This window comes from Chrysemys picta, chromosome 2 (genome assembly GCF_011386835.1).
Source record: "Chrysemys picta bellii isolate R12L10 chromosome 2, ASM1138683v2, whole genome shotgun sequence".
In the NCBI taxonomy this organism is placed as follows: domain Eukaryota; kingdom Metazoa; phylum Chordata; order Testudines; family Emydidae; genus Chrysemys; species Chrysemys picta.
This window is the reverse complement of record NC_088792.1, coordinates 121,973,617-121,991,883: the sequence shown is the minus strand read 5'-3', so window position 1 is coordinate 121,991,883 and position 18,267 is coordinate 121,973,617. Positions and strand designations below refer to the sequence as shown.

Here is an 18,267-nt window from a genome sequence, read left to right as displayed (position 1 = left end):
AAAAGTCATGTTAGTACCATGAGTTTTGCTTTTGTTTTGTTTAAACTCTTTTACTGACTTTAGGTCAGGAAGGCATAGCTAGAGGGAAAGACAATGGACTGAAGGGGAGTATAGGACTTAAAACAAATAGGCACTCAGCAAAGGGGATGGACTGTTGACCAAAAACTGCAGAAAACAGTCTGATTAGTAGAGCTAGCCAGAATGTGGGATTTATGGTTTGCTGGAAATTTTGCCTTTTTGAAAATTAATTTTGTTCTGAATTGTAATGAACCCAGTTGTTTATTTAAATTTCCCACAAACCAGAAATTCTGGTCTAGAACATGCTGGTCTAGAAGGCTCCTGTCTCATGACTGCGGACCCTGGCTGTGACTACTAGGTCTGGCTGCCCATGACCCGGCTGTGATATATTTAGGGTTTGTAAGGGGTCAGTTCTGCGTGGATCATTTATATAAAAATGAGTGTCAATATGTCATGTAGGCTCATTATTAATCATGAAATATATTCTTGATTCAAGTACTCCAACAGCTATGCTGAGATATTTTGACTGGGAGTGCAATTATTTAATTAGCAAAATAAAGGTATGCTGCCAGATATTTGATTTCCTAGGTGTACCTTCAGGTAGGTGCACTAGAGGGTAGGACTGATCTCTTCCAGAGATGTAATTTGGGATTATAAAAGTAAGCTGCTATTGTATTTGGACACATTTTCATACTGGAGGTTATAATTTGAATGCTTGGTGGATAGGCCAGAAATATACCAAAAGGCAATCTCAGGATCTGCATAATTGTCGGTGTATTCCGAAATGTCATCGTTTTCACTTGGTCACACTCCAAAAAACCTGTATAACTGAAGGAGAAAGGCCACGGGTACAAAGCACATTAGTCCTACTCTACGCCACCCCAAGATTGGAATAGAAGTCACCTGAACATTGGCCAGCATCCTGGTAAACGTTTAAACAAATTAACTGATTCAACCCACAGTGAAGCCAGTGGGAGTTTCCACAGTGACTTCATTGAGCTTTGAATCAGGCCCTGTCTGCTGAGGAGAACATCAGAAGGTATACATTGCACCAATTTCAGCTCACAGTCTTTAAGTGGTCCTTTAGATAAACTACTATTAAATAATCAGAGCAAGATTTATGCAGAACTCCTGATACAAAACTACAAATTCCCAGGACTTGATTTGCTCCTTTTTAAATCAATGTGAGTTTTGTATTGACTCCAATGGCAGTAGGATCCAGCCCTTCATCTCTTCTTTTATTTTTCCATTTTCTCTTTCACTTTTACTTTTGGGGCTATGCAACAGCATTGACTTTTAATGGAAAATGTTTTTATTAGAATAGCATACATACTAAAAATGCCTACGGAATGCAGTATGTGTAAAAATTTCCAAAACGCCTTCTTGTTAGAGCTGTGGAGTGTTGCTAGTGCTGCGGAGTTGTTACTGCTGCTAGTACTGTTGTTCTTGGAGCTCAGATGTTGGCTGCACTAGCAGAGTGAAGTGTGTTGATTCAGCAGACCTCAATGTTACTCATAAAGACCATAGGCTCAGTTTGGTAGCGAAGGCACTTGGCCAATTTTGTTGTCAGCAAACCCAGGTACTAGCGCTCTGTCCAACAGCTCATAGGGATGCTAACCCATGTATGCCTGTGATAAGGTAGAGGCTGAGTCAACATAACAAGATGGTGTCCCCTAGGCCAGTGGCTATCAATGTTTCCAGACTAGTGTACCCCTTTCAGGAGTCTGATTTTTCTTGAGTGTCCCCAAGTTTCACCTCACTTAAAAACTATTTGTTTACAAAATCAGAAATAAAAATACAAAAGTGTCACAGCACATTATTACTGAAAAATTGCTGACTTTCTCATATTTACTAATTATGAAATAAATCAATAGGAATATAAATATTGTACTTACATTTCAGTGTACAGTATGAACAAGTCATTGTATGAAATTTTAGTTTTCACTGAATTCCCTAGTGCTTTTTATGTAGCCTGTTGCAAAACGAGGCAAATATCTAGATGAGTTGATGTACCCCCTGGAAGACCTCTGTGTACCACCAGGGGTACATGTACCCCTGGTTGAGAACCACTGCCCTATGCCAATACAAAGATGCCCTTCCTATGACTTCTCCATTTATACATTGATACAAACAAGTTACATATTACAGTCCAGATGTTATTAGTTATCACCCTTACACCTTATACCTGCTAGTTTGAACAAAACCTACTCATCCATTATCCTGTCATCCCATCCTTATCTTTAGGAAGGGTCAGTGTGTTCTTGTACCATCTCGTAGTAATGTGTTTATGTAGTCACTTGAGAGATCTCTGTATTTTTGTACCATTCTCTCCGGTCAGGAATGTGCTTATTTGGTTAGCTGACACCTCGTGTGTTACTATTCTGCAAAGGCCTACTCTGGATCATTGTCTTAGTTATGCTCAGGGCTCCAGCAAGGCCTATACACCTAAGGCCACTTTCAAAAGTTACGTAAGCACTTGAAAGCCTACATTTTATGGGAAATCAATGGGACTTAGGCTCCTAAGTCACTTATTGGTCCCTATATATATTTTAATGACCTTTTGAGGTTGTTTTAAGTTTGCTTACTGTGGATGAGGTGATTCGGCTCATTATTGCTTTTACACTCCCCAGTGCCCAAATCTGTTTTTCTGAAAGCAGTACACTCTGTGACTGGTAACAGGCAGAGTTTCTTGTTGGCTTGCATTTCCCTTTCATTTTTCTATGGTGTCTCTGTTTCTTCTGCTGTTTTCAGAGTGTGCTGTATGGTCGTTGTAAAGGAGCCATTAAAGTGAATGTTGTTTGTGGACCGTGCAATATAGTCTCATTCTGCCTTGGTTAAACCATCAAGGACAACTGAAATAAGGCAGTATGCAAAATCAGGCTTTCAGACAAAGCCCTAATGGTATTGGATATATTTGTCACTGTCACCAGCTCCTGGTATGGTCTTTTGGGTGGTCTGACTTGCCCTCTTTAATTTGTCCACAGTCAGGGCAGTTCTTGGACCCTCATCTCTAATTACGTCTAGCAGTCTGTTTCAGCCTCTTGTCTGTGTTCATGGAGGCAGCCTGGTGCAGGAGAGTTGCCTGTTTACTCTCCTAGACCCTTGTGCCTCCTTTTCTTTGTCTGTTCTCTTCTTTATAGCAGGCCTTGTTTCCTCTGTTGGCTGCAGCTGTGGGTGCCTGCCTCCATGATTGGCACCTCTGGCAGTTGTATGGGGGTGTGGTCAAGCTGCTAGCCTGTAAACAGGAGAGGATCTCCTTCCCCTTCTGTCTATGCTCGCTATGGGGTTTGTAGACCCCATTGCAGTCCCATTATCTGATGCAACAAACCCAAGAGAACAAAGGTAAATCAGATGACAGTTTTATCATGCAGCAACCAGCGGCATTAGAACAATTGGTAGAGTGGGGATACTGAAAGCCATTGAAGAAAACTGTAAACCCTGAATATGATAGAAACCACTTCCAGCCAGAGGGTCCTGCCATGCCCCCCAGAACCCCTAGTTCCAGCACCCCTGGCAGCAACTTAACAATGTTCCCCCGCATGCAAAGTAAGATTTTTTTTTTTATAGCTGGAACACACTTTCATTGGATGGATGAGGATGGATACAGGATTATCAGTGCAAATGTGACCTTAGTTAAGGTTGAGGTTCCATTTTGCATTTAGAGCATGGATTCAAGCTCTTTGTAATGTAAAAAAAATATAACATGTTCTTCCCAAACATGCCACACTTGCTCTATGACTATTGAATACATTTTCTGAGAATTTACAAATAAATCTCTTAATAGGTTTGAGTTAAAATTAATTAAAAGCTGGTCCTTTTAAGAAATTTAATATCTATGTCTGTTATTCCTGTGTCCCAAATGATCATAATAATGGAATAACCGACTCTTCAAACTTTCGGTATAGTTAAAATTAATTCAAAAGTTATGCATACCCTATATTGGAAGAAATTAGTAATTATGCCAAGACATTAAAAACTGTTGTATCTAATTAATTGTTATATAGACTCTAGATAGGGCCAGTTCAATGGCCATTGAAATATCAGAGTGAACTCAACCAGTCATTCCCCTTCTTCTATAGCCAATTTGTATGCAATGATTCTGTTGGTTAAAATGAGTCTGTGGTGTGATGGAGTCTGACTGGAATATGTGTCAAGAGTAGAGCTGTGTGGGAACCGGACTGTCCATACCATGGAAAATTTTATATTAAAAAAAAATCATTTAAAAAAAAGTGAATTTTTTCACAGAATGAACATTTTTGAAAAATTCTAATTTGGAAGAACTGAAACAGAATTGTTTAAAATTGTCATGCTGTGTCTCTGGCTCCTAGCCAGTTGCCCAGGAGCCCACCAACTTCCCCACCAGGCAAGTAGCCTGGGAGCTGGCCAACTGGGAACTTGGTCAGCCCAGAGAGCTGGCCAGATAGGAAGATTCATGATTATGCACTGGCTGCTTTGTATTGCTCTGGTGATGCAAAGCAGCTGTAAACCTAGTTTATCTGGCCAGTGCACTCTGTTTAGTGCTACTCTAGTGTACTGATGGAAGTGTTAGAGAGCTTATTCCTTCACTCTCACACTTCCCTGGTCCTTCTCGCATGAACAGAGAGCAACAATACCCGAAGTCCGAAGATGCAAACAATTCGATGTTTATTGGGGTGAACTTCCAGCAAGCTTAAATCCAAGTTCCTTTTTCCTTATTTTCGAATTCCAACTTACTTCCTGTTTGCCCCTAATTTATATAGTAATATTTTTAGCTATACCTTAACCAATCATTCTACTAAAATTTACCTAACCAATCCTAACATACTGTAACATGATTAGCTAACCAATTATATCCCATTACCTTAATTAGTTTACACCCAGCAAAATTAATTATACAGCAGACAGAAACAATTACAAAACCAGACAGAGACCATGCAAATAAACATACAAAACAATACAGAAGTGAGGATTTCACAACTACATCTATACAGACATAAGCGTTTTCCAGCTGTGTCTATTGATAAGAGAGTTCTTACCAGACAGAAAACTATCAACCTAAGTTTCCTTTTATATCTTCTAGGCTCTTTTCTTTCTCTGGAGGTGATAGGAATATCAGGACAGGATTATATTCCTAACAGTCCAATAGCACCTTATTTCCATGTGACTAGTTTGGAATGTGAGGATGTGACCATACATTTCCCAGTTTATGGCTGGCCTCTGCTGCTTAGCCAAAGGCCTTAGCCTAAGATCCAGGCCTCAGACTGTTACAGTGAGAGAAGGCTTTTACACATAGCCTTCACACAGAAAGTGATTTTGATTCTTTCTTTTATACCTCTATAACTAGCTAAGTGATAAGAATACACCTAAATTCTTAAAGTATAGGCCTTTACAGACAGGCCTGAATATCTATATCCTAACAGGAAGAAAAACCCTTAGATCTGCCCTTCCCCAAGTCTTGGAGGAATGGGGTCAAGAGCTCTTGGAGCTGCCTCTGTCACAGACTTGGGGAGAGGATGATGAACCTCTTCAGCTGGAGGCGGAGCAGGGGTGTGCAGTGGAGCAAGGTGCACAAGGGTGGTGAAGGGGCAGAATTTCTGTTCAGCTGGGGGCACAAAATTAATAGCAGCGGGGCTAGGGAAGTACGGAATTGATGTGGGACTATTGGGGTGCACAATTTCATTAAGATATAGCTGTGGGGCACACTCAGGTAATTAATTGGTATTTTGGGGTTCTGGGAGAAGCTGAAGGCCCTCCACTCCATCAAGCAGCACATTATATACATAATTTGTGTAACTTGATCTAAACTGAGTTTCTGCAGCTGGAGCAAACAAAATTGCCTTGCTCACTGTAAATTTGTAAGAGTTGGCAGCACTGTAATAGTCCAGGCAGGCATAAAACCCAACTCTAACATTCTTCCTACACCTGGTCATTAACCTCATTTGGGAGTTGTCCATGTTTCTATTTCTTGCTTTAACATTTCCATCTCATCTTCAAGTATCCCCAGGGCCTCCTTCAGATCCTCTGGAGTATTTTTCATAAGGATTGTATTCTGAGTAAGCAGTATGCTTCATATTCATATCCTGGCGATTTCCCTGTTCTGCTCCTAGTCTGTTCTCTATAAGGATGATGCAGATGGGAAAAAAATGAATATTTGTAAGAATCTCTTCCTTTTTCAGATTTTATGAAAGTCTGTTACATTTAAGGGTTTTAGGGTTGTATCATATACTTCTAAAAGACTTGGGCATCTGTTTTAGCTCCATTACATGCCTTGCATCTCTAATATCCCACATATTTATGAGGAAGCAAAGAAACATGAAAATTACGATTTGAAGAGAACTGAAATGTCCACAGGAAGACATCCAGCAGCAACAAGGAAAGAGAATCTTCAGGAAAGATTTGCAGATTTTATGCTAGATAAAGGAGACTTTTCTTCACAATACAAAAGTTCAGGATTCCTTTATCAACCATAACAAATTCCTCTTCTGCATGGAGAACAAATTTTCATGTATGTTACCATACATGTCTGAAAAATAAAGTATTGTGGATACCTCTGTTTTGTGTAGCTAAAGTAAAACTTTCAGTCTCTGTGGGTTTAATGGGCTGTGCTCAATGTTTTGAAAAGTAGATTTCAGTATTAAATAGTTTATTATTTAAAAGAGAATATCTGCAAAAATTGTTTGCCATGCCACAAGCTTCACCATTGCTTCATACTTCTCAAAAAACAAATGTCTAGTTAATGTTTCTCTTCAATTTATTTTATCACATCACAACATGAACATTTGAAACATTGTGAATTTTTGCCTTCTGGGTTACAGGCTTATGATTTTCTGGTTATATTCTTTCCCTAATTCTTGTTTCAATTGTGGATGATTCTTTATCAATTGATAAGACTTTAATGTCAATATTGCAGCAGAAGGTTACATTCTGCCCTGATACTATGTCATTAATTGAAATCAAGCCTGCTTCACCCAAGAAAAAATAATAAACTGACTGTGTTTAATATAGCTGTTTCACACTAACAATGCATGTTTGTGCATATGCACACATACTCATCTATTTCCACTCTTCTCAGACTGAGGTTGAAAGCCACCTTATAGAGGATTTCTTATGGAATTGCTCCACTTCCCTCAATCGTGTTTAGCTTCCTTTCCCTCCCCCTCCCCCTTCTCCCTGTCCGCCTTTTAGATACCAAGTACTTTTTTGTTCCTCTACTTCTAATTAAACTGGATTTGAACAGCTTTTGACTTATTATTTTCCAAAATGCTATCTTCATGTACATAAATTTGGAAACAAAAAAGAAATAAATCTGCACTGTTAGAAAATAAGTTATTTAAAATATTTTTGCATTCTTTAAATATGCAGTAAATTCATTATGTAGAAACTTAAACAAGAGAGCTTTTATTTCTGATGTTTTTTGTAAGCGTTTTGACCAGTAAACTGCTCAATGTCTACTGATTTTTTTATTATTATTGTAGGCTTATGATGAGGAGATGTATGGCAGTAAATATCAATGGATCATTCCTGGGTGGTATGAAAGTTCATGGTGGGAATCTTGGATTAATTCTTCACAGTGTCTCAGCAAAAACCTTCTTACTGCCATGGAAGGTTACATTGGAGTGGATTTTGAACCTCTCAGTTCAAAAGTGATAAAGACCATATCAGGACGGGTTAGTATCTTTCTTTCAACTACTTTGCAACATTCAAAAATATTCCTCTAATGTACATATTGTTTTGCCTGTCAATTATTTAAAATTTGATAACTACAGAAAGAGACATTGTAGGGTAGCTTTTTTTAATATTTTATGTCTTTGGGTGAATTTAGTGATCAGGAAAGAGAGGGACTAATAACTACTAACAGAAATAGTCAGAGTACAGCAAGCATTAAGCAATCCCTCATCTCTCACCACAGATTCTCCACAACAATCGTCTTCTTCTGCCATGTTTTTGTGTAACCCTCATTCTCTTTTCTCCTCCTGCCCTCATTTTATCTCCCTTGTCTATGAGTGGATCCCTAAACAATCTCTCTTTTCCCTCAAGCCCTCGGCCCTCTCCTCATCATCTTGCAGACCTTTCCTAAGGGTCTGCTGCTTCATTTCCCTTGAAAAAGACTCTCAACAGCGCTGGGAACTTTGGAGCAGGCCCACCCCTCCAGCCCCACGATGCTGGGGATCAGGGGCGGCTCCAGGCACCAGCACACCAAGCGCGTGCCTGGGGCAGCAAGCCGAAGAGGGCGGCCTGCCAGTCGCTGTGGGGGCAGCAGTCAGGGAGCCTTCGGCGGCGTGCCTGTGGGAGGTCCACCGGTCCCGTGGCTTCGGCGGCAATTCGGCGGTGGGTACGCCGAAGGCGCGGGACCGGCGGACCTCCCGCAGGCATGCCGCCAAATCCGCATTACCAGCGGACCTCCTGCAGCCGCACCACCGAAGGCCGCCTGACTGCCGTGCTTGGGGCGGCAAAATACATAGAGCTGCCCCTGCTGGGGATGAATGTCTACGAAGCACAGGAATCCTTAGGGCTCTTAGAACCAATCTCCCATTTCTCCACATCCTTCCTTAGGTTTCCCCAAGTTTCACCTACCATTCCCAGTCTCCTTTGTAACCAATTTATGTCCATCTCTCTGCCTCCCTTCTCCCACATTTAGATTTCCCTGTCTGGTCCACTTCCTCCTACGTTGTCCTCTCACTTTCCTGCCTCTTTCCCAGGTCTCTCGCTGCCTCTTCCATGACTCATTTCATTTCCACCTCCCCGCTTCCCACCTTCTGGGGTGTCCCTGAAGACTGTTCTTCTGGCCAAAGATTTTTTAGGGCCCAAATTAGGAGGAAATCGCTGCTGCTGGCACAGCTAGGAGGCAGGTAGCCTGCCTCCGAAGAGCAGTGCTGCTATTGAGTAGCCTTTCTCAGAAGGTGATGTTGAGTGTAGAGCACATCAGTATTACTACAGGTAACTGCAAGGCACAGAGGGCAACCAGATCCTATGTTTTTGGTGCCCCTTACAGTGGGGTGCCCTAGGAAGCACCTATTATTGGACCTAGAACTAAGGTTGCCACTGGCAATTGCCAGATTTCCAAACACTTTTTTAATCAGAGGTGCTCATGTTTTTCCATGAGTCACTTCTTGACATCGATGCTTACTGGAAAAATGTTAAGTACTTTAACATTCTGATTAAACAATGTCAGTTCATTTCTTTTTAATTATCATCCTTATTATTTACTTATTTGCACTTGGATAGCAGCTGATATGATTATCCTTCTCCTCCAGTATGCTATTTTAAAACACGTAAGATATTATTTCTTCTCTTCTGCAGGGTGATATACAGATAAAATCCCTCTCCCTGTTGTCTTTGTTCTTGGATTTTCCCTACAGACAGATACACATACATACCCTTAAGGCAGTAAAGCACAAGCCTTATACAAAATCTCCACATTACAATCCGCAGTACTAGATACTATGTGGGCAGACAGATCATTAGAAACCTTTTTTGCTATCTCTTTCCTTAGCTGTATATATTATTTATACTCGGTAAACCCTGATCCTGCAAATTGTTAACCTTACTAGACCTCTGTGACTCACAGGATTGGATGCGCCCCAGATTTTATATAGATAAATAAGCTGACATTCTGCATATCACATAACCATGTGTATGATTTTTGAAGGTTCTTTGTCTTTTCAAGATGTTCTTTATAACACTTTCGGCATGTCTACACTACCCGCCGGATCAGACATGATAAATTGACCACTGAGCACTCTCCCATCGACTCTGGTACTCCACCAGAACGAGACGCGCAAGCGGAGTCGACGGGAGAGTGTCAGCTGTCAGCTTACTGTAGTGAAGACACCGCGGTAAGTAGATCTAAGTACGTCGACTTCAGCTATGCTATTCACATAGCTGAAGTTGCATATCTTAGATCGACCCCGTGTGGTAGTGTAGACAGGCCCATAAAATGTGTTGTGTGTATTTGTTTCTGTATAAAATATAATGCATGAAGTCCCAGCCCATGAATAAATGGGCCTGATTCTCCACTGCTCTGCCCTCATGTAGTCATTCACACCTGTGCAGATTGAGTGCAAAATGCTACCATTCTGGAACTCATTGCAACAAGCTATTACTCAGGTCAAGAGCTTAGCAAGATTCTGAAACAAAACAATAATAACAACAAAACCCTAGACACTTTTGTGATTTTTAAAAAAATCACTTACATTAGGAAAAAATGATGAGGTTATAAAACCTCACTTCAGGGCATACCCCAACCTCTGTGACAGAGATCAGGAAGAATCTTCCCCTTTGATAATTCTATGGATCACCAGCTTGTAACCCAGGATGCTGGATGCGTTGGAACAGAAGACTGATGTATGAAAGTAAAATTACTTAAAATGGGTGCTTCTTATATACACAGCCTGTGCAATACATATTCATCTCTTTCTAGGCTCTTTCCCTCCACCTCCCACCATCACTCTTGAAATTAATAAGAATGCATGATCTCATGGGATTTTAACTCTTTCCTAGCGCTTGCCTTAAAAATCTTTTCTATATCAATGGGACACTTAAAAAATGAAGGTTCAGGACCCAAAATCTGTGAAGTCCTGAGCTATGTCGTGAAGTTTTATTTCCTTCTCCACAGACGCCACAGCAATATGAAAAGGAGTATAATGACAAACGGGGAGATGGACAGTCCAGTAAATTTCATGGTTATGCCTACGATGGAATATGGGTGATTGCCAAAACACTGCAGCGGGCAATGAAATATCTCAACACTACAAACAAACACCAAAAAATTGAGGATTTTAACTACACAAACCACAAACTTGGCAAAATATTTCTGGATGCTATGAATGAAACCAACTTCTTTGGTGTAACGGTAAGTCCTAACCTGCTCTTATTCACTATATTTTAAAGTCAGTATCTAAAGTATTCACATTACATTTTTTAAATAGTTGAAAAATAAAGGGAGGTGTATATGTGCAATTCTTGTGTTTTGGGAGGTTTCTGTCCTCCTTACTTACTGAATGGTATGTGGGCCAGATCTTCTTTGTACCACTTCAGCAGAGCACTGAAGCATGCGCTTAGCTGAATCGGGCTCCTGGTGCACTGTGGCAGCTTTGTGCCTCATTGCTGTCAGATACAGGCTATAGAGGTAGCACTCTGGCCCCAGGAGGACTGCTCCAAAGAAAGATAAATCCTCTGCTGCTGAGAATCTGATCCATGATGCATTATCTATGTTTGATATGTAACTAGGTAAGCATTCAAGTGCTTCTGGTTTTGTGCCAATTTCTTCTTAATAGAAAGTATGTGTCTTAGTGTGGTACACAGTGTGATTCATATATGATAACTCTGTTTCCCTTCCTAGTCAAAGGTGAAATAGGTGTTGATAAAGAGCAGATACATCAATTTTTTGGAAAATTCACACATATACATGTCAGTATGTTAGGATATGCATCATGAGGTATTAAAGGAAGTAGCCAAGAACTTAGGCCCAAGTCCTGCAAGCTGCTTCACTTGTGAGTAGTGGTACCCTGGCGCTGAGTAGTTTGTACCTTATGGACTTAACTGATCTATCGACCATATTGGAAACCTAATGAAAACGAGGGAGCTTGTGAAAGATTGGAGAAAAGTACATGTAGTGTCGATCTTGGGAGTGTGGGGGTTAAAATGGAGAAGCAGCAAGAGAAGTACTCAACTTGAGTTCCATCTCTGCATCTGTGTGCAGGGTTACTACCAAAATCTAACTTTCATGTTTTGTCTTGTAAAATAATGAAACAACTACAGTATCAAGAGAAAGATTCCTAAACTTTTAGAGAATAACAAAAGCATTAATCTGTAAAGTCAATCCCACACAAATTTGATATATTTATTTTAGAATTACAAAATTAGTGAGTGTAATGGTCAAAATCCTCAGATGATGATGCCGCCTTATGGCTCCTTGAGCTGCCAGACACCAGTATATTCTTGAGGAACAACTCAGCGTGTCCCCAAGGGTCTGTAAGTTGTACAAGCTGCAATAGACTCTAGGTGGCAATTTTAGCAGCTAGAGATTGATGAAATGCTGGGGTGTTCTTGTAACACTTTCTTTTCCCCACTACATGCTTTACATCGGATAGCTGAGAGGTGGGGGTAAGGGGCAGGAGACAGCGGTGTGGTGCTAGCTACACCAGTCCTTCACCACTCAGGAATTTCCCCAGGTAACCATTTCAACCAGCTTTAAGACTGCTTTACATTATTGGAGCAGCACAAAGCATCTTTGGTTGGACCAAGGATCTAGCCCAATATATCTACAGCCAAATTCTATTCTCAGTTATACCCCTTTAAAACTGTAGTAACTCTTTTGATTTCAGGGAAGCGGCTTCAGGCTTTTAGGAGTGTAAATCAGATCAGAATATGGACCTTAAGTTTTCAGAAGTCATTTGATAGTGTGTAGAACACATAAAAAATGGGAAGGCTCCTTGGCTGGTCCCTGGTAATCTGTACAGCTACTTAACAACCTGTCACAGCCTGGGCACAAATTAATTCTGATCATTTGAGATATTAACTCATCACTTGAATTCAAAACAGGTTGAAGTAACATAAACAAAGGGTAATCATATATGGCAAAAAATGATGTTGGGGGAAGTGTCTAGTTGCCCACACCAACAGTCAGTGGCAGGATTGGTTTTATTTAATATCATCATTAAGTATTGTAGCATTATGATAGATTCCATTTTGGAAATACTTATATTACAATAAAACTGTTCAAGGAATATTATTTAGGCTACAATGTAAAAGAAAAATATTCATGTTTGGATATGATAGAATTTACAATTGCCCATGCAAATTTAATTCTGACGCTTACTCATTCTTGTTCACTGAATGAGGCAGGGAGTCTGGTGGGAAAAAAATGTGATAATTTAATTAAAGGTGGTATCATAATACATGTGCTGAAGAGGGCTGAATTAATATTGTACAGAAAACTGAAAATCAGATTGTTCCGATATTTGATTTTGAAATGGTGCTTTTTTAACAAAGGTTTTTGTACATAATTGCTTACTTTTTAAAAGAAAATACAATTTTCTTTGATATTCAACTGTAACTATCATCATCAGGGTTTGAACCCTGCACCTCTTGTATTGTAACACAAATTACTATCACATAAGTTGTAGAACAAGGAAGGGTAAGTGATAATAGGAGAAAGCTGCTTATCCAGCAAAGCAATTGACCACGAGGTACAAGTACTGCTTCCAGGGGATATCTGGAGGATTGCCTACCTCTCTCTTCTCCCACTTAGCCCAGAGTTAGGGAAGCTGCTGTTTCATGGGGCACTCCCTGAAAGGTGTGGGGAACAGGATCCTGGGGCCATGTGTTGCCATTCGGAGGTGGTTGTGGGGTCACGTTGTCTCACTTCCTGTCCCTCCCCTGCAAAAGTGTTGTGGGAGCTCTGGCTCTGTTTGGTTGCATGAAGGATTTAAAGAGGGTAATGGCTTCATGGATCAGTTTGGGGAAGTGCTGCAAGCATAAGAGTCAGCAAGGAAGAGGGCACAAGAGCACTTGGGCGGGAGGAGATAAATAGAGAGGGGCAGAGCTAGGGACGGCCCTTAAGGATGAGGGCAAGACTCTTGAATTTAATGTAGTGAATTCAAGGCATCCAAAGAGGAAGTTGATTTAATTGGTCCAGGAAGGTGATCATAGCAGCTGTATTTTTAATAGACAATGTGGGTCAGGGAGGCCAGAGAAGAGAATATTGCAGGAGCCTAGACAAGAAATCATGAGCGCCTAGATGAGAATTTTAGTTGATAGAAAAGGCCAGATCCCAGAGTTGTTACAATGGAAAAAAGCAGCAAGATACAGACATGGCTTAGATGTGTGACGCACATTGTTGTTGACTCTTGTGATTTTATCATAAGTCTCACAATATTTGGCGTTTCACTTAAAGCCCCAGCTTCTGTAGCCAGGAGATTACATGAGACTCACATAAGAATGGCCATGCTGGGTCAGACCAATGGTCCATCTAGCCCAGTATCTTGTCTTCTGACACTGGCCACTGCCTGATGCTTCAGAGGGAAAGAACAAAACAGGGCAATTATCTAGTGACCAATACCTTGTCGTCCAGTCCCAGCATCTGGCTGTCAGAGGCTCAGGGACACCCAGAACATGGGGTTGCCTCTCTGACCAGCTTGGCCAAAAGCCACTGATGGATCTGTCCTCCATGAACTTATCCAATCCTTTTTTGAACCCAGTTATAATTTTAAATTATCTCAATTTTTGTTTAAAATGTAGGTAAGTTTCTAACACTCATGGAGAAAAACTTGTAAACATGATGGCTAAAAAGTTCAAAAGCCAGAAAATGAATACAAAGAACCCAACATTTATTATATGTTAAAATCTCATGATTTTAAGTCAATCTCATGATATTTTGGAGGCCAGACATAATTTTTGAATGCTTGGGGTTGACAATACTGAGTCCAGAAGTGAAGTGAGAGTCAGAGGCAACAGCCAGGTGTTGGGGTGCAATCGTGATGGTGATGATGAGACATCTAGGAGGATATGTCAGAGAGCCAGATCTACAGGTGGGATGCACAGAGATGTCTCAAGTCTATGAACCTATGACAAAAATATAAAAGTTCTAGTAATTGAGCATTTTCTCAATACCTCAGAAGCAGATCAGGGCCCATCTTGTCACCGGCGCAAGGAAATAGACTTCAACTCTGCATGACTAATGCTCAATAGCTCCCCCCCTTTGAGTGGGTGGAGCTCTATCTCCCCCCAAAACACCTGGTGGCATGTCAGTGGTTCTGCAATGTAGCCCTGTTGCACCTGGTCACCCTGCACCTCCCCAGAGCAGCAGGGTGACCAGGAGTGAGACTGTGATTCCCTGAGTTGCATTTTCCCTCCTGGGATGCTCCCGGGGCAGTGACCCCTTACTAAGGATTAGATCACAAAGTGAATATCAGGGCCTTTGTTTTTCCTTTCCCTCTTTTCCATGTCCACCTCTTGTTTAATCTTGACAGCACATCATGGTAAAAATGATAGATTTTATTACCACAGTCTTGGTTGTGAAGGGAAAGTATTTAATCTGAGATGAAGAAGCATGACATTTTAATTTTTAAACTATTCTCAGAGGAGACATAAAAAAGTGAAAACTCATCTATGAACTATGTTTCTTTGAGAGGGAAAAGAGACAATGTTTCATCATCAGCCAGGTTGAGCATTTATGTGATTTTTATATTAATTATGTCTTATCCACCTGTGATTAATATTGTTGCTTTATAATATTTTTGTAGTATGTTAAATTATTGTTCAATGTGATGAGTACCTTGGTCAGGGCAATTTGTGTAGTATAATTAAGTTATTATTTTTATCAAAACAGCACCTATTCCCTAAGGCAATACCAACTAAAATTATCAATTAGAGGCCAAGGTACTTTTTAGTCTGATATTTTGATCAACGATCTTAATATTATCTTTTGTTACATATAAAATGTACATTTTTTGTTTAGTCCAGGTTTTTATCAGTAGTATATTAAACTGCCATAGAAAAAGATTTCAATATAGCAAAAATCATGGGATTTTAGATCTTGAAATAGAAGAAAATAATTTGATCAAATAACACTATCCCATTATACTAACTGAGCAATGTTAGGCTTTTGTCGGTCAGGGGTTTGAAAAAAGAGACCCCTGACTGACATAAGTTTCACTAACAAAAGCGGCGATGTGGACAGCGCTATGTCAGTGGAAGATGCTCTCCTGCCAGCATAGCTACCGCCACTCATTGGGGGTGGTTTACACAGAGCAGCTACACAGAGATCTTACAGCAATGCAGCTGCATTGGTACAGCTGTGGCACTGTAAGGTCCACAGTGTAGACATAGCCTCATGAGTGATAGCAAAAGACGGACACAGTAAAAGGGGTCTTGCAAAAAGAGCAAAACCATAAACAATGGTTCTTGTTTCCTCTCTGAAATATAAACTCTGAGTTTAACATGTCCTTCCCACAGGTGATCTGATTCTCAGTACATTGGAAGAAGAAGACCCTGTTAGCAGTTTGTGGATCTTTTGGGCCAGATTCTCTGCTTCATTGAATTTATACTTGGTGATGCAAAGTGGGAGACGATCAGGGAAATAGTTACAGCTCTCTGCATCTCTGCCCGGCTCAGCCTGAGCATAGGTTAGAGTATGTCTAGGGGCTTCGCTACGCTGAGCCAGCTGGTAATGGCCCCCAAGGCACCATTCACCCACTGAGCAAAGCCACAGCATAGCATACTTTGGGCACTTCTCCTCCTCTCTATCATTTCTAAAGCTGGTTGAAAATTTTTTGACAGCCCCCGGATCCCCCCTTGAAAAATTGCTGTTTCATCATGAAGGTTTCTCGTGTGTGTCTATGTGTGTGTGTGTGTGTGTGTGTGTGTGTGTGTGTGTGTGTGAGAGAGAGAGAGAGAGAGAGAGATCCCCGCTGAGCCCAGAATAGCCAATACCCAGTGGTTAGGGCACTCACCTGGGATGTGGGTGACCCTACTGAGTGCCCTAACCACCAAGCTATAGAGTCTCTCTCTCTCTCTCTCTCTCTCTCTCTCTCTCTCTCTGTCTAGCCCAATGAATATTTGATTATTTATACATAGCAGAACAGCTCCAGCAGGAGAGATTGAGGGAATCCCTCCTCTTGCAGCTATTTCTCTTTGTATAAATAAATATTCTGAGAGACAAAGAGACTAACTCTTTAGCCTGGTGGTGAGAACACTAGTCTCACCTTGGAGATGGGACACCCAGGTTCAGGTTCCTGCTCCGTATGATTCGGAGAACAGATGTAAACCTGGGTCTTCCATTTCCCAACTTCATGCCCTTACCACTGGGCTATTCTTCTCTTAAGGGTTCTTGTGAACATTTTTTGGAAAGGTCTCGATTTTGTTCTAATGCAGAATGAAAACAAATTCTGAAATCTCAAACTTTTTCACTAAACAGAATTGTTGTTTTCCAGCCAGCTCTCATCCAGAGTTGTCCTGTACTTTGGAGGAGGCTGGCAGGGGGGGTGGAGGACCTAGCAATGACAGTTCTGTGCCTGCTGAGAACTTCTCTATAGTTGTGTCTTTTGTTCTTTACACAACAATCATAATATGAAAGAACTACATGGGCATAGTAGGGTCCAAAAATTTGTGTTTTCTAACTAATATACAAAATATGAGGCCTAGTTAGGTATATACACTACTGCTCTGGCAGGGTACTGGTGATTTTTGAAACATAGGACAGTGAGCACCATCAGAGAGCTCACAAAGTATTTAAAGGGATGCTACCCAGTTCATATACACTAAACATGTGCCCCATGCAAAGGCAGTGAAGTGAGGCAGAGAGTCTGACTTTCATTTTTGGCTAACTTTCTATTACTGAAGTTAATCTTCTTATGAAGCATCAGGTATGACAAGAATGCCATACTACGTGGAACAGAGGATTGCATTTGGTATTTGAAAAGCCTGTGTTCCTTCTGGAAATCTAAAGTAGTAATATGTGGACATAACTGTATGAATGTCTTCTAGTAAATGTTGTAATTATAAACCTTTGCATCTCTAACTTGCACTGGGGCTGGGCAGCTTTGGAGTAATTGGCTTTCTACAGTCCAACTTTCCCACTCTGTCTGAGCTGAGTGGAAAATTGACACCTGAGAGTTTACATCTTTTCTATGTAAGGAGACTAGTCTGTTCTTTTCAGGCTCTTATCTAGTGTTGATCTCTGTAGTATCTGAATTTCCTCCAGTAGTGCATTAAGTAACATGACCAACATCTGTTCGTTCTTTCTTCCTCTCCCCAGGGGAAAATTATGTAGGGAATTATTTTAATATAATATATGGTATGAACAATTATGTGTGTTTACATAGCAAAAAATAAAAATGATTGATGAAGTGCATACTACACTTGGAACAGAATGTGGTGGGGTCTGTGGTGGTTTTTCATTTTCATTCCAAAATTTTTGCCTGGCCCCTGCAAAAACTTTGTCACCTCCACAGACAAGCCTTACTTGCAGTGGACAGTTCCATTTTGCCAGAAGAACAGAGCTGTCAGATACAGTTCTCATCTTTCACCTTCAGGTGTCCTGGAGCAAGACCATTGAGTGTCTTGTAGATAAGGACCAAGACCTCGACTCTAACACATTATTCTATGGGGAGCCATTATGTTTGTATGTAAATTAGAGATATACTTTATTCTCTTGAAAGTGCTTTAGCACTGTTTTCCTGTATTTCCCAAGTAGATATTTCTCTTCCAATTTCTTTGACATTGTAACGGTCCTGTTGTCACAGGATAGCTGGCCCCTGTAAATGAAGC

The 18,267-nt window shown here is 40.7% G+C and overlaps 1 protein-coding gene across 3 annotated transcripts in view; it reads left to right on the top strand.

Annotated features, from left to right (window-relative positions):
* Positions 1-18,267, top strand: part of GABBR2 (gamma-aminobutyric acid type B receptor subunit 2) — an 877,787-nt gene that overhangs the window by 435,739 nt on the left and 423,781 nt on the right. For all 3 annotated transcript variants that reach the window (XM_065584143.1, XM_065584144.1, XM_065584145.1), the window contains exons 6-7: positions 7,473-7,664; positions 10,613-10,849. In XM_065584143.1, coding sequence (XP_065440215.1) covers positions 7,473-7,664; positions 10,613-10,849 — 429 coding nt within the window. The remainder of the gene's footprint in view (positions 1-7,472; positions 7,665-10,612; positions 10,850-18,267) is intronic.